The sequence below is a fragment of the Epinephelus fuscoguttatus genome, linkage group LG20 (assembly GCF_011397635.1).
Source record: "Epinephelus fuscoguttatus linkage group LG20, E.fuscoguttatus.final_Chr_v1".
NCBI lineage: Eukaryota > Metazoa > Chordata > Actinopteri > Perciformes > Serranidae > Epinephelus > Epinephelus fuscoguttatus.
This window is the reverse complement of record NC_064771.1, coordinates 38,414,120-38,430,006: the sequence shown is the minus strand read 5'-3', so window position 1 is coordinate 38,430,006 and position 15,887 is coordinate 38,414,120. Positions and strand designations below refer to the sequence as shown.

The 15,887-nt window shown below is 43.0% G+C and overlaps 1 protein-coding gene across 2 annotated transcripts in view; it reads right to left on the bottom strand.

Annotated features, from left to right (window-relative positions):
• LOC125880668 (corticotropin-releasing factor receptor 1-like) overlaps positions 1-15,887 on the bottom strand; it is a 99,674-nt gene that overhangs the window by 78,281 nt on the left and 5,506 nt on the right. Inside the window, exons 2-4 of one of the 2 annotated variants that reach the window (XM_049563354.1) lie at positions 13,917-14,004; positions 3,479-3,538; positions 3,019-3,144 (exon numbers count right to left, since the gene is read on the bottom strand). In XM_049563354.1, coding sequence (XP_049419311.1) covers positions 3,019-3,144; positions 3,479-3,538; positions 13,917-14,004 — 274 coding nt within the window. Of the gene's footprint in view, positions 1-3,018; positions 3,145-3,478; positions 3,539-13,916; positions 14,005-15,887 lie in introns of those variants that run through there. The other variant, XM_049563355.1, reaches the window with a different exon arrangement.

Sequence of the window (15,887 nt, the reverse complement as noted above, 5' to 3'; positions counted from 1 at the left end):
TGGCTGCCTAAGAACACTCAAAATAACATTTTAAATTCCCTGGTTAAATAAGGATTGAATCAAAAATCCCTTTGTGTTGTTCGAACAGAAACCTGAGCACAGTAGTGTTTTAAGTTACGTACTCACGTCAGCGTGGTGATATACTCACAGTGACAATGCTAACATGCTGATGTGTTGCATGTCGGCATGGTGTGTTGCCATGCGAACATTAACTAATTAGCTTCAAACACAAAGTGCAGCTGAGTCAAAGAGAGTATTTAATCTGTTGTCAGATTTGCACATGTAACGTATGTTGACAAGATGAACAGACTAAAGGAGCAGCTTGTAGAATTTACTTGAATAAAGTTTATGTAATAACTCTTAATAAATTCTGTGTACAAATACATAGAATTCATAAACAATAATTATTAGGGCTGTCAAAATAATACGATACATTTGGTAAATTAATCACAGAAAAAATTATTATTCGTGTTCTGTGGTGCCCTTTGTCTGACCCGGTGTGCTACTGAAGACCGCAGTGTCTTTGTCACATGATGGAGGCAGACGAGACGACGCTGCTCGGCCCTGTGAGCGAACATTTACATTTAAAAAAAACGCCTTGATGGAGCTGTCGATAGGAGCACTGTTCTCTGCAGTTTCCCAAGGAAGGAATGTTTGTACCATCTGAGTACTTCAAGCCTGAAATATCACCTCAACACAAAGCATTTAGCAGCGGACCAGAAGGTCTGAGTTAGCATAGATAGCTAGATGGCTAGCTCTCTGTCAACTCCAATCTACACATCGTGTACAGCAATAAAAACTTTTTTCCTCGTCTCTTGCTTGGTGGTAGCCATGGCGACGTCTACCCCTCGCTGGCAAGTCAGCATCTGAAATCCCTCGCTCCGAAGGGCTAGTTTCATACCCACTACCCCTCGTTATGCCCCCTACCCCTACACGCAAAAAGGAATTGGGACACCACTACTCCTCGCGGGAACGCACAAATGTATGGGTAGGGCTAAGGGGGGGTGTTGGGACGAGCCCGTTGTCTAACTGTGACCAACTAACTGCCGTACAAAATGGACCGTAATGGACTGCAGACCAGTTTGGGTGGTCGAGGACAGGGGGACAATTGTGTTCAAACTCCAGCAGCTTTACTACGACACATCTGCCAACATTCACTTGAACTGAAATCTTTCAAATACTTTCACAGCAAGAGTTGATGTATGTGATTTTAGATTGATGAATTCAGATTTATTAAACACAGAGCATGTAATTAATAAGATACTTTTTTTAAAATCACTTGACAGCTCCAGCAATCATATAAACTTAATTAAAGTAAACCAGGTAAATTATATGAGCTATAGTTACATAAATTCTCACAGTATAGTCTCAGTTTTATTTGAATTAAACACATTAATGGTACTTTTTGGTTTATCCTCCTGAGACCCGAACTTTTGTTTGTAATGCATTCTTATTTTCTCCTAGCTATTTGGGATCAGTAGGACCTGATAAGTATAAAAAAATTAAACACTGTTGCCAAAAATCAAGTCATAATGTCCTCAAACAAGACGATAATAAAGTCCCCGTGTCTTCTACATTCTAACAACAGCGTCTCAGCTTGTTACTGCAGCTAAAACTACAAATGTCATTAATCATACATAAACAAGTTTCAACCATAAAATTTGATCAGGTTTTGGATCTTGTCCACGTTGGTGTCAGAGTTGATTAGTGTTTTGTGCTCTTACCCTAGATGGCACCAAAACGTGTCCACAAATGAGGACAACAGGTCTAAATTCAGCAGAGTGAAGTACCAGGTCCTGTAAACCCAAGATGTGATGTCCTAATATGAGGACGCAGGGTCTCAGGAGGATAAATTAGATTTAATTGAGTCAGTTGGATGGAAAATTTATTTGTAACTAAACAAAATAATTTCTTTGAGATAATGTCATTCTGCAGGTATATGGTGATGAGCATTAAAACTTTGACCTGATGATGTAACCACACTGATTTCTAAGGATTACCAAAGTTATAATTCATCCTGAGGAGAACATGAATGTTTGTACCACATTTCATGACAATCCATCAAACAGTTGTTGAGATAGAAAATCTAGAATATTAACATCATTGTGGCGCTAGAGCAAAAGCCTGAGCATGGTCAAAGTCAGTGGGGTTCATCCTCTGAGGAATATGAATGTCTGCACAAACATCCATGCAGTGGTTGATTTGGTGGACAGATCGTTTCTGGAGTCCTGACGCTGTGAAAAGTGGCTAAAGAATCTGAATGTCACCAGTTTGAGAACAGATTCTTTTCAAAAGAGAGCAGCAGACATGTGATTCACAGAGCAGCTCCATTCGCTGCAGCGATTCAGTTTCAGGTGGATTTTAAGAGTTTGACCTGAGAAGAAATTGTGGTGCAGAGGAGTTCAGGAAGAGTTCGGCACCAAAGCAGGAATCTGAACCACTTTCATACTTTCACAGCCTGAAAGTGTGATTTCTAAAATATCTACAGAGACTCTGCACAAAGAATTGGGTCAGATTATTTCACTCTACGACCCAGATCATGTTTCAAGGAGTGGATCTGGTAGTGGATGCCAAAACGAAGAATATAGACATGAGTAAAGAAATTTGAAATCTTGTTTCAATCTCTTTACCAAGCTTAAGCATCTCAGTTGGCAGCGAATTACAATCCATTTTGCAACATTATCCCATCTTTCTTTTTTGTGTTTAAGCCCTGACACAAATGTTTCTCACAGCGGGTGCACCGCTCGTCTTGTCTTCAGTGAATCACGCTCCTTTCTTCTGGCACTTCATGCTGCATTATCAGCAGCAGTCCCACTTTGTGTACACGTGTTTTTACACCTCTGTGTCTCTTGCTAATTTGTATGCTCATGCTAATTTCTGTATCCACAATTACGTAAACAGAATTTACCCAGGGCGAGGACGAGTGAGGGAAGGAGGAGGGGGGTGAAATCAAATTAAATCATGCTCTAAATCTATTGTTTCCTGTTTGGCTGGCAGGATCTGACAGAGAGGACTTACTGGTGGTGTTGTATCTGACGCCATAGAACATCTCAGGACAGGGTCGTGCCACCATCTGGCCGGCGCTGCTCCTGGGCCAGCAGGTGCCGATGCCATCAATGGAAGTGTCACAGGAGAGTCCCGAGCCTGAAGCGTGAGGACAGAAGTGTCAAGACACAGACGAACATTCCTGGCATGGCTCTGGACTACATTTAGCTGTGGTGAAACTCTGACAATGATCTTAGCGATAAATCTAGGAGCCAAATAAGCTGTTTGTGTGCAGAGGATTTAATGATTACTCCTGAGCGTCGTCTCCTGCGGAACGTCGCCAAATCTATTTCCAGCATTGTTCCAGTCTTTGATGTTAGTTCTGATAGTCTGAGTTCACATCAAACTTGCTTTCCTCGTGGGGTACTCCACAACAACTCTGCTTTGTAGTAGCTACACAGGGAATCAGTTACACACAACGTGTGCGACTCACCGCTCCACTGACCTGTGGCGTTGCTCAGGGTCTGGTTCCAGGTGGAGGCCAGCGACTGTACTGCAATCCAGAGGGAGAGTTTCATCAATAACCTGAAATCTTTGTTTGCAGGCTTGAGAATAGGGCTATGAAAATCTCATTAGATTCAGCTTAACAGCTACAAAAGGGTGAGCATTAAAGGGCAACGGTAAACATTGGTGACAGACCTTTCCCCGAGCAATAAGGGGACGGTAGCAGGAAATATGAATCTAGACGTGCCCCGAGGGTCAGGCTATTACTTCTGCAATAACCGAAAGAGATTTCGGAAATAAGGATGTTCTGAAGGGGCGAAGTTCAGGCTTCAGTCGTACGCTTTCACATGTTTTATAACCAATGTTTTCACACTGATTTGTGTTGAGAAAATGAAGAATGAAAGGAAAACAAAATGAGGACAGAGTGGTTCTACTAAAATGTCCCCAGACAGAAAATGACAGCACTGGAGGTTTGCTCAAACGCCTAAAACAACATATATTTATGTCTTCAAGTGGTAAATTATGACCCTTGTCTGTCTGTTTTAGCGTCACAGACTGTCGTAGCGGCGCACGGCTGCGACGACAAGTCGTGATTTTGTTTCAGGGGCGGCTGTTCTCTATAAAAGCCATGCTTACAATTATTCATTCATTCATTCATCTTCTAACCGCTTCATCCTCTTGAGGGTCGCGGGGGGCTGGAGCCTATCCCAGCTGACACTGGGTGAGAGGCAGGGTTCACCCTGGACAGGTCACCAGACTATCACAGGGCTGACACATAGAGACAGACAACCATTCACACTCACATTCACACCTACGGACAATTTAGAGTCACCAATTAACCTGCATGTCTTTGGACTGTGGGAGGAAGCTGGAGCACCTGGAGGAAACCCATGCTGACACAGGGAGAACATGCAAACTCCGCACAGAAGGGCTCCCACGCCCGGGATCGAACTGGCAACCCTCTTGCTATGAGGCGAGAGTGCTAACCACCACACCACCGTGCCGCCCATGCTTACAATTATTTTTTTTTAAATGCATCTATCAGGAGATAATGAGATAATCAAACTATAATCACCAGTTAACAAAAGCTCATTTCCTCTCATTACTTTTAATGTGTATAAGAGATGAGGAATGCCATCCCAGCATGCATAGACAGCCTCTTAACAACAGGAACAACTGATCTAAGCTGTCAGATCAGGGACCGCCCTTTATTGATCAACACATCAGGGTCTAACACAGACAGAAACTGCATTGTGTCTTTCAGTTAGAGATCACATTCAGATCGGTCCTTCTCATCAAGTACCCCTCGCCATAATGTGCAGTTCAGGGTGGAGTCGAATGTTAAACTCCACCCACGCTGCACATGTTTGACTAACTCAACGGCACCACCTGAAAGTGGACATCAATACTTCATGAAGTACTAAATCATGAACACTGCAGCCTTGAAAACATATAAGACCAGTATATTTGTAACAAAGTCATGATTGGCTGCATATAAAGAAAAAAAAGGATGCATTTGCAAATTGACCTCTTGGTTTTCTGGCAAAAGAGCGAAGCACAGTCTGGGTCAGCTGGAGGCTGCTCAGAGGCTGTGGGATAGAGCCAGCCGGCTGAGAGTCAAGCTACAGCCCATGGAGCATGCTGGAGGATTCATGAGGGCCGGAAGGGCAGTCATAGTGGGTGAGAGGAGAGCCAAGGCCTGCAGAGCATGTTGGAGGCTCCATATCCAGGGCTGTGTGGACTCCTGCGCTCCCTCTGGTTCTCCAACATGCTCTGCAGGCCCTGGCTCTCCTCTCGCCTGCAGCAAGCCCCTCTGACCCAGGCTGTGCTCTGCTCCTCTGCCAGGGAGCCAGAGGGGGGGCAGGAGAGCGGCGGGGTTCATGCTCACAGCCTTCTGTCGCCTTTGCCTCAGTGTCCACATACCCCTGGACGTGGAGCTGTTATGTCTGTTTTTTAGGGGATTTGTGGGGTAGCATAGTTGGCGGGAAAAGTAGTAGTCTACAATAATGCATATTATCTTCACATAGTGTTGTCATATTGCTGCATCCTGTGGTCCCTCCACCTCACTCTCGCATATGAGACCACTTCGCATGGAGAGCAGACAGCAGCTTTGGAGACAGACCTTCAGTTAGCAGCTCGGATTCAGTCAGCACAAACCCCAACTCCCTGCCGGGTCTGCAAGATTCTGTGCTGCCGTTACACAGGTCAGACCCAGCGCTGATGATGGCCACCAGCCTGCCGTCATCACCAGTGCTGGGTTAGCAGGTTAGCTCTGGCTGAGTTTGAGTTACTTCAGCAAGTCTGTCTCCGCCTCTCCAGATGAGGCAGAGAGGAACCGTGAGGCAGTAGCTAGCATGCTAAGTAGCAGTTAGCACGGTTGGAATTGCTAACACAGCTCAATGTTCGACTCTTTCCACATTGAGCACAGCCATGGATTGCACGCTGCACTTCACATGCAAGAAATTGAATTTTTAATGTGATAAATGATGTTATCTTGAGAAATCTGCCTTTTTTTTTTGGTTGTTGTTGTTTTTGAGAATCAACATAAAGTATCCCGTATTCAAGAGAAAACAAGCTTTGTCTCACGATAACAAAATAATTAACTCATGATTTTAAAATAACAGCGTTAAAACATAATTGCAAGAGGAGGCCGTTCACAGCTTCTGTTGTTCTCCATACTGTCAGTTTTGGTTTCTTTTAAGTCAAGCCAAGGTCAGTTTCCCCCTTACCTTAACCGAGTACTTTTTTATTTAACAATGACTTTTAAAGGAGCATGACTTATGAGTATTGTAAGGGAATACAATATGAAATTCAGTAATTTAATTAGTAACCAATCCCAGTAATGTTCTGTTACTTTCACAGTTTGATATGTGACCTGTCAGCCGCTTTAGTTGGAGTTAGCAGTCTAATTGGGATGAAGCTGGGCACATATGGAGCGACATTTGTTTCTTTATTATTCAATCAAGGAGGTTTTGCAATCAAAAAAAAGATTTGAGAGCAAAAGTATCAATATTGCAAGTAAAAAAATGATTGATTAAAAAATGCAAATCCAAAAGTTTTGTTTGCGAGTCATTTTTTTTTCTGTTTGCAAATCAAAAAGTTTTGCGAGTATAAAGTTGAACCTAGTGGGCGGGGCCTAAACTGAAAGCTGTAAGACACGTTTCTATTGGCCAGTCTCAATCGGGATGACAGCTTGCAAAGCAACATGGGAGTTCTGTAGTTCACCGGGAATTCAGTGCAACAGCAAGAATGTTTTATTTGAACTGGTGCATGTAGAGTGCTTTTGTTTAGCCAGGGCAGAACTATTCGACGGCGTACCGTCCATGCCCCTGGGTGTAGCAGTAATGCCGACTGTTGAGCGTTTCCAGTGGCAGAGAGGGAATCGTGGGTGTAGCCCGCTCTGTATGGAGCCAGGTCAAACCCACCAATAGAAACTCTTCTCTCATTCATCAGCGTAGGCCCCGCCCATTAAGTGCAGTTAAACTTCTAAGCAAAACTTTTTAACTCGCAAGCAAAGAGGACTGATTTATAAGCAAAATGTTTTTACTTACAAACTTGATTTTAGATTGCAGTTCAAGAAATATGCTCTCAAAACAGTTCTGATATATGATTATGATTGCAACCAAACGACACAAAAATACCTCCATGGGCACAGGGTACAATCTGAGCCTGTTTTACAAATATTGTTTATTTCCAGCTCCAACTGCACAAGTAAATTCTTTATGATCTAAAGTCCAAAGTCACGATTTCTGTGCTCATACTGTTTGTGTAAAATACAAGATAAAACAGCCCCTTGGCCCTCATAGTCTGTTCTGTCTATTGACAAAGGTTCGTTTGAAAGTTCAGAGTTCATCTCTGCAGGTCTCTCATGTTACACCTCTTTAATTAACACTAATGCATTATTGCCAATATTTCTCTTGTTCATATGGGTTGTGACAGCAGGAGAAGGAAACATCAAAGAGGCATGTAGAGTGTTGCCACAGTTGGATGAACCTGGCCTTGATATTTTCTCTCCACATGACGCAGTGTGTCGCCATGGCGCTTTCACACACTCTGTTTGCACCTGCGCACAGGCACAGTGAAAGAAAGAAGCACTGATCTCAGGGAATCGGCTCATGGCTCTGCTTCAACTGTGTGAGAGCCTGATGACGACCGATCAAAATTTCAGACACGTAAGGAATTCATCCAAACATCCGATAAGTGGTCGGGAGCAGCTGATCGGTTTTCGCTCCCCCGTGTGCTCATGAAGGTATAATAATCACTACAAAGATGGCGCCTAGTCATTCCGACGGAGCTGCTCACCTGGGCCATACGCCAAAAAAGTTTCTAGCCTCCAGATTTACGTCTGTGGTATGCAGCCCTCTGAATATGTGCATTAGTGTCATAATTTACTTGTTGGAGGTGTGGAGGTGTCCTGTGAACAGATTTACAGACGTCTCATTTTGAGTGGTGGTCTATGGGGAAGATGCTTTTTGGACTGCAGTTGATTTTTTCTTTTTCCAATGCAAATGACAGCCAACAAATTCAAAATTGGTTCAGACTCCAAAGTGAGTCATGTGGCTCAAAAATCAGGTTAGAAGCAGGCCCAGATTGTACATGTGCGGGGCCACTAGCTCTCTGTAAGTCTTAAAATTTATTATGTACATGTTGTGTGTACAACATGCTAACTTTAGCCGCTGGTGAACCTAGCTAGCTTCAGTCTGTAAATACCTTTACACTGTAGGCTGACCATAATGTCTTATTTTCTATTTCTCTGCTAGAAGTCCACAAATATCTTAACAAGTAATAAAGTAAAACATTTGCATAATGTCGGTCTGAGAAAAAACTGTTTACACATTGCGACCCCAAATAATGGGACGCCTGGAGGTTAAATAAAATATGTAGTTGTTTACTAAGTCTACTACAACAGAGCACAGAAATCTCACTCACGGTTTCTACACTTTCACTAATCAGGAATTCAGTGCAGAGAGCTGCATCATGTTATTCAGAAATGAAAATAACCTGATGAAGGTCTCTGCACAAAAATGTTGCTCCCAATAAACTGAAGTTTTCTGTAAGTGTAGAGGACAGTGTGTAGGAGTTCTCTGCTCTGCTATATTCTGTCCATCGTCTTCTCCTGTGCACCATTTCTGTCTTTAGTGTCACGTTGCTTTACATTCTTATGGGTTGTTTTGTTTTGTTATTAACCTCCTATCAGACCTCAGTCCTCATCAGTTCCCTGACAGCATTTGTATGTGGGGCCCATATGGGTGGTAAATTGGTTGAAAATGGTTTGAAAATGATTGTCCATTGGTTCCATATTGGCCCCATGCCCACTGCCCACATCAATGGCTTTACCCAAGTGGGTCTCACATGGTTACGTGAGGGCTACTGGATGCCAAGTGGGTCTGAGCTCAAAATGGGCATCTCATCTGGGCTCCACCAATGTGGGCAACTGACCTATGGCTAAGCCCCGCCCTCAAACGCGCTGAGCCAATCACAGTGCGTATAGCCATTCCTCTTCGTCTGCCTGGACGTCCATTGAAATGCATTACAGAAAGTCAGTTTGTTGGGTTTTATGAGCTTTTTCTGAGATTTGAAGTTTAAAAATGGTCAAACGGTGTGCATGGGGTACATGCAACTCTGACACAAGGTATCCTGAGAGGCTGGGCGACCAGGTGTATTTTTACACTTTAAACCACATCTCAAGCGAGAAAAGTGTCTCCTTTGGATAAAGTTGTGTGGTAACGTTAGACCACAACATCAACTCAACGTGAATAAGATTAACAATGATGTCTACATCTGTTCTAAGGTAAGTCAACATTGTGTTTGAGGCAACATATTGTCACTTTGCTGCAAAGAAATATAAAGTTATCTTTAACATCTCTAGCTAACGTTAGCTAAAGTTAGCCTAACGTTAGCTCCTAGCTGCGTTGTTCATCATGTCACCTTGTTTGCTGGGAGTTCATTAGCCTATTTTGTTCTAGTTTTGTACTTTGGTGATGGTACATCATTGTTAGCTGTTGTCCAAAGGGCTCTAGTTAAGCTAACGTTAACTTCTGGAGCTTAGCTTCATTAACTTATCTGTAATGGCAGAGATAACAAAGGTTGGCAAACGTTATGCTGAATGATTCAGTGTAAATACTGTAGCACCAAACTAACGGAGAGACACTCTTGGTAAAGATGGTAAAAAGGCCGTTATCCTTTTCTCATATTCTGAGCCAAAAACCATGAAATCATTTCATAATTTTCAATATTGGTGGCAATACGATACCTGAGCTTCAGTGTTGGTATAAAAACAATATGTTTTCATGTACAGAATGTGTCAGACTGCTCGATGCAGCAGAGTTGAAAAAAGAACTTTGAATAAAACATAAAAGAGTCTGAAGTTTGAAAAGTTTCCTGATTTAAATCAGATCTGATCAAAGAGGAAATAAACAAGACAAAGAATCTCATTCTAATTCAGTGCTGACTTCTGATATTAATCAGAACTGAAACAATTCAATTTTATTTATAAAGCCCAATATCATAAATCACAATTTGCGTCACAGGGCTTTACAGCATATGACATCCCTCTGTTGTTCAGTAAGAGACACTGAGGAGGATCCCTCTCCCAGGACGGACAGACGTGCAATAAATGAAAACATGCATATAGTTTTTTATACTTTTTTTTGGTTGATCAAGAGAAATTATTTAACTACTATTACATCTCTTCAGATAATCCATTGATCCATTGATCGTATTTAAGTCATTTTGAGCAGCAACAACACCAAACAGTCTCTTTTTCCAGCGTCTCCAACGTAAGCATTTGTTGCTTTTCTGTTTTATGTCGCTGTAAACTGGATATTTTGGGTTTTAAACTGTTAACAGGACAAAACAAGACAATTAATGCAGCATCTTGGGCTCTGAAAAAATGTCATGAACATTATTTATTCAATCTTTGATATTTTGTAGACCCAGTGATTAAATGATTAGTCATGAGCTGCAACAGCTTCTTGGTATCTGAACCTAGAGACATATTTCAGTCGGCGTTGAAAAGTACAGAAGTTCAACACCCGGTCGAGTCATCATCACGGAGCGACGTGACAGCATAATAACACAACACAGACAGCATTGTTATTATCTGTTAAGAGCTACCTGGGACATCTTTATTAGTTTTAAACCCGGAGGCGAATAAAAGAAGATTCCTGTGCATCTGTGTGTGTGTGTGTGTGTGTGTGTGTGTGTGTGTGTGCTCCCTGGGTGTGTGCTGCGGTTTAAAGTATTTAATAACCAACTATTACTGTACTTGTGAGGTCTATGTGGAGACAGAATAATAAGAAAAAACATTTTGCCAATAAACACAAGAGGAGAGCTGTGATTGAGGACGAGGGTTTGGCCTTCAGCGGGGGTGTTGGTGAAACATGAAAGACTGAAAATCAATTCAATTACAAGTGCAGTAATTTCTATAAGCAGACTCAGCTTATCTACATCTGTATGCAGGATCTGCAGGCAACAGGACAAGATTTGGTATCTAAAGCAGTCTGGTTTCCATTCAGGCTGTTCTCATGTACTGTTTGTATGTTTTCCTACAAAAAGCAGCACATCTAAATCTGTACAAATCTTACGTAATCATGTGCCAGTAATTTGTGTATAACCCATGTAGTATGGAAGGCTGCAATCACGTGACCCATGCGCTGACAGGAGTGAACAAGGAAGTGGTTTCGAGCAGTCTAGTAAGGTGGGAGGTTAGGGTGGTGGACTGGTCACAAAACACAGGACTTTCCCCTGGAGACCGCTGTTCAGAACTGTGTGAACTTTGCGTGAACTTTGGGTTATTTTAAGGTACAGCCTCACCATGTTTCTTTACCCTAAATCAGAGTCAGTAACGGGTAAGATATGTACATACTATACAGATTCACGGGCATTCACTGTCATCTCCAATGTGTGTGCAAAACTCCTTCCTTTTTTTGTGTCACCCAATGTCTGCATGCTTAGCTCGCTAGCACTGGTAGCCTGCTAGCTCTGTGACATACAGAGTGCATGCATAATGAATCACAAGTCTTTTAACAGAATATTTCACATGGCTGGTCGCACACCTGACGGGCCGACCTCAGCACGTATTTGTAGCGATACATTACTGGTCCAGTTTTTGTCTCTGTACTCTGACAAAATCAACTGTTCTACAATTTCTGTCTGTAAAGAGACGCATTTCCTTGCGTTGAACACTGGGGGCGCACTCTGTATACTATACGGAAATACAGACACAAAACTAAGTGGAAACGAGGCGTAACGCACTACAATTTGTAGATCAGGAAGGCTGTGATCATGTGACTAATGTGCCGACAGGAGTGAAGAAGGCAGGCTGGGGTGGTGGAAGGGTCAAACAACACAAGATTTTCCCCCAGGAGACCTGTGTGTTTGTATGTTTCTTTTCCTACACCTAACCTATGTAACTATGTGTTAAGAACATAATGTCATTCGTGGGGTGCTAATTCCTTACAAGTCATGCAGACTGTTGCATGTGCGTCTGGGAGCTCTGTGACCGTCTCAACCTCTGCTCTGAGTGCACCATTGCCTGATAACCTGTGTTCACCTTTGTAAGAATGCAGAGCAACAATCCTGAGTTATTTTGGTTAAATGACATGAGAAGCTGGACTGAGTGTCAAACTGTGGACTAGTTTTATTTCTAAACTTAGAAAATGAGTCAAACTAGACTGAATACTACACGAGTATGAAGACATAGAGAATATACTCCTCTTATTGTTCTGTAGCTTGTGTGTTTTGTCTCCCGCCTGTACACATGGAAACTGATAGTGTGCCTTGTAGCCTGCTTGTGCTGGGCACCATGCCACATACTACACTGATATCAGAATACAGACCCCCCCCTCCCCCCCCTCATCTGAGCATGGGCAGATTATGAGACAACGGGCCCCAGGGTACACATGCAAAGGTCCTCACCACCTCTCCTACAAAGGAACAAGACACAAAGACTTTCTCCTGGTTTTATGTCTCCTTGCGGTTGGTCGGGTCTTTTTGTAGTCGTTTTGTGTGTCTTTTCACTTCTTTTACATCTCTTTGTAATATTTATGTAACTCTTTGTGTTGTGTAACACAACGCAGAAATTTGCATCGTGTTTTGTGTGCGTACGCAAGTCAATGTGGTGTCCATTTATTCCTACGAGAAACTCAATCATCAAGTTTGAACGCTAGAATATTTTGTGTTGACTCGCTTCATACAAACATGAAAACGCTGAATGGATGAATGAACTTCTGCTGGTACATCCTCATGCGTCCCTGAAGGATCTTAATGCTGATTGGCTATCGCGGCGCAAATTGGTCGCTAAAATTCAGCTTTTTAAACTCTCGCGAATAAGTGTACAGTATGACTTGAAATTGTGCTACTCGTTTTATTTGCCCTGCTTAACTTGCATATTTCGTGTCATTAGCATCACATCCATCCTGCTGACTGGGGGGTCGTTCGCCATTAATCGGAGTGGTGGCCCTTCCTCTTTTTTTCAAAGAGTCCGCCATTCCGAATTCTGTTCCCTGAGACCTGACAGTAGCTGTATTTCCCGGCCCATCAAATCACAGCATCCGCGGTGAGAGGACACGGAATTGTGTGCGCTTTTATGCACGGGTCGGTGGTGAAGTGGTGCACGTGACTCGTGCTGCGGCCACGTATCTCGGTGCCGCTTAAAAACAGGTAAAACATCTGGCTACATCTTTCCCACATCAAATATCTGTGATTGCCTAGACCCGTGCATAAAAGCGCACACAAGTCCATGTCCTCTCACCGCGGATGTTGTGATTTGATGGCCCGGTACTCATTGTAGCCCACTCTTATAAGACCCAATAATAACAACAATAATAATAATAAGTCACTGTGGACCTATATGCCATGCTTTTTAATAAAATTACCAGAGGAGTTCCCTATAAAACAGGTAACAAACATGCATGGGAAATACGGCTTCTACAGGCTCGCCATAGCTCACTGTCAGGACTCAGGGACCAGAATTCGGGATGGCGGACCGTTGGAATGGCGATATTTCGGAGTAGCAGCCTGTAACCCCTGCTGCTCGGCAGGTATTTGCGTCTAATCACGTCTTTACATTGACTTCAAAGGTAACTCACTCGTGTGAATGGTTTTATTCGCACCCACTGTGAACATTAGTCTTTGGAGGTATCAAACGAAGAGTGCATGCGAACAGCCTGCAAAGAGCGCTCTACTACCTCCTGCAACACCTCGCCCATGTGGGTGAAAGCGAGTCCCATCTGTTGTCTGCTGGCTACACTGGAAGGCCTGAAATACTGGCCGTTGCCCTCAGAGGCTAAATCGTCATCAGGCTAATAGCCGACGGGTTCAGAGAAAGCAAGTGTAGTAACAGTGATGCAACTTGAAACACTCGGGACGTAACTGCTCTTTAGAAAGCCTGTAACAGCTGCTGTCGTCGTAAACACCAAACTTACATGAGACATTTCCTGACAGCATGAGCAGAGCTTCACATGTCAGATCTGATAAACAGCCAGAAGGCAGGAGGCTGATGATGGCACACACCTGCAAACACAGAAAAGTCACAAGTCAGTGAAATCAAATATTAAGAGAACGTTAGAGTAAAACACAGCTATCTCCTCGCGCCCCTTTAATTCCCTCTCGTACGGCAGACGAATCTGAATCCAACTGAAAGACTCTCGGTGCCCTTGAGCAGATGATGCATGCATTAACAACTCCTTTAGTTGGAGCACTTTGTAGTCTGTAATCATTTTAACCCTGGCACACTCTTTCATGTTTACAGATACGAGGGTTCAACAAAATATAAAGGCGAAGAACTTCTCCTTCGTGGAGGGCTGTGATGCTAAATTCAAAATATTTCTGTTTATGCATGGCGTGCATAGTTACAGTTAGCCTACTTTACATGTGTGCGAAGGGAAAACATTAAATAATGCACATAATTATAAAAATATAGCTCAGGAGGGGTTGTGTGTGTGTGTGTGTGTGTGTGTGTGTGTGTGTGTGTGTGGTTGGGTCTCGTGTGTGTGTGTGTGGCTTTGCTTATTTTAACCACGACTACAATGTAAGATAGCATCTGCTCCATGTACACACCAGGGATGTAAACGCTGAGTTAAATGGCAGTACAGTGGATTAATTTTTCATTCACACACTTTGATCTCATCTGGGTTTCCTGTGACTGCTGGAGACAGTCCAGTGAATGTGTGCATTGTGCCGCACGTTGAACTGGTGACCAGTGATCGCTGCTGGCACACAGGCAGCGTCTGTCACAACCACTTTACGAGACGCAGGAAAGACCACAAAAGACTGTAAAATGTCATCAGTTCCCTTTTTGTTTGGTCGCTCTCTAATTGACCCCAAACTAGGTTACATGTCGACACAGCTGTCCTTGAGTACCGACCTGTTCCCTGCGGACACGAGAGGGCGGTTACTATTACCCATAAAGCCAATGTTTCATTTCCTCCTTAAATAAATCATTCCTCTCAATAATGCAGCATCTCAGCTGAGTCACCGAAGGAACACGTTGGCATTGTATGTTTCTGTAAACCATGATACCTTACATTTATGTTTGATACGTATCATATCTAGAAAGACATAGTATATGAGCTGACTGTCATTGAAACCAGTTGTTCTTTAGCGACTCATCACTTTGTTTGAAGCAGCTTTTTATCCACTACTGTGGCTCTTCTTAGCGACGCGTCGCTGTGTGTCTACCCAGGATAGTGCCACCAAAAGCGGCTGTTTTTAACCAAGCGGTCGCTGTGTTTTCTGTCAGAATAGTGGCACGACAAGCGTTTATCTTTGTGTGTAGTGACACAAAAAGCAGTTGTTTTGTACTGAAATGTTGCTGTTTCCACCGAGGATAATGCCGAGAAAAGTGGTTGCTGTTAACTGTGACGTTATTGTTTTTCCAGCTGGGATAGAGGTTTTTTACCAGCACATCACAGTTTCCACTGAAGGTAGCGCCACGAAAACTGATCCCTTTTTACTGAGACATGGCTGTTTTCCAGGCAGGATAATGGCTCAAAAAGGAGTTGGTTTTTACAAAGACAAAGGCTGTTTTTCAAGCTGGAATAGTGGAACGAAACACAGTTGTTTTGTAGCTGCACATCGCTGTTTCCACAGTGAACATAGTGCCATGAAAAGCAGTTGTTGTTTTTTTAATAAGACTTTGCTTCATTTCCTGCTGCAATAATGAAACATAAGCAGGTGGGTTTTGTTTTTTAATGGGACATCCAGCAAAGATAGTGGCACAAATAGCAGTTGTAATTTAGAAAGACATAGCTGTTTTTCAAGTTGGGATTGTGGCACTAAGAGCAGTTGTTTTTACTGAAATGTTAGTACTTCCACTGAGGATAGTGCCACGAAAAGTGATCGCTTTTTACGAGACACTGATGTTTTTCCAGGCGGGATAATGGCTCAAAAGACGA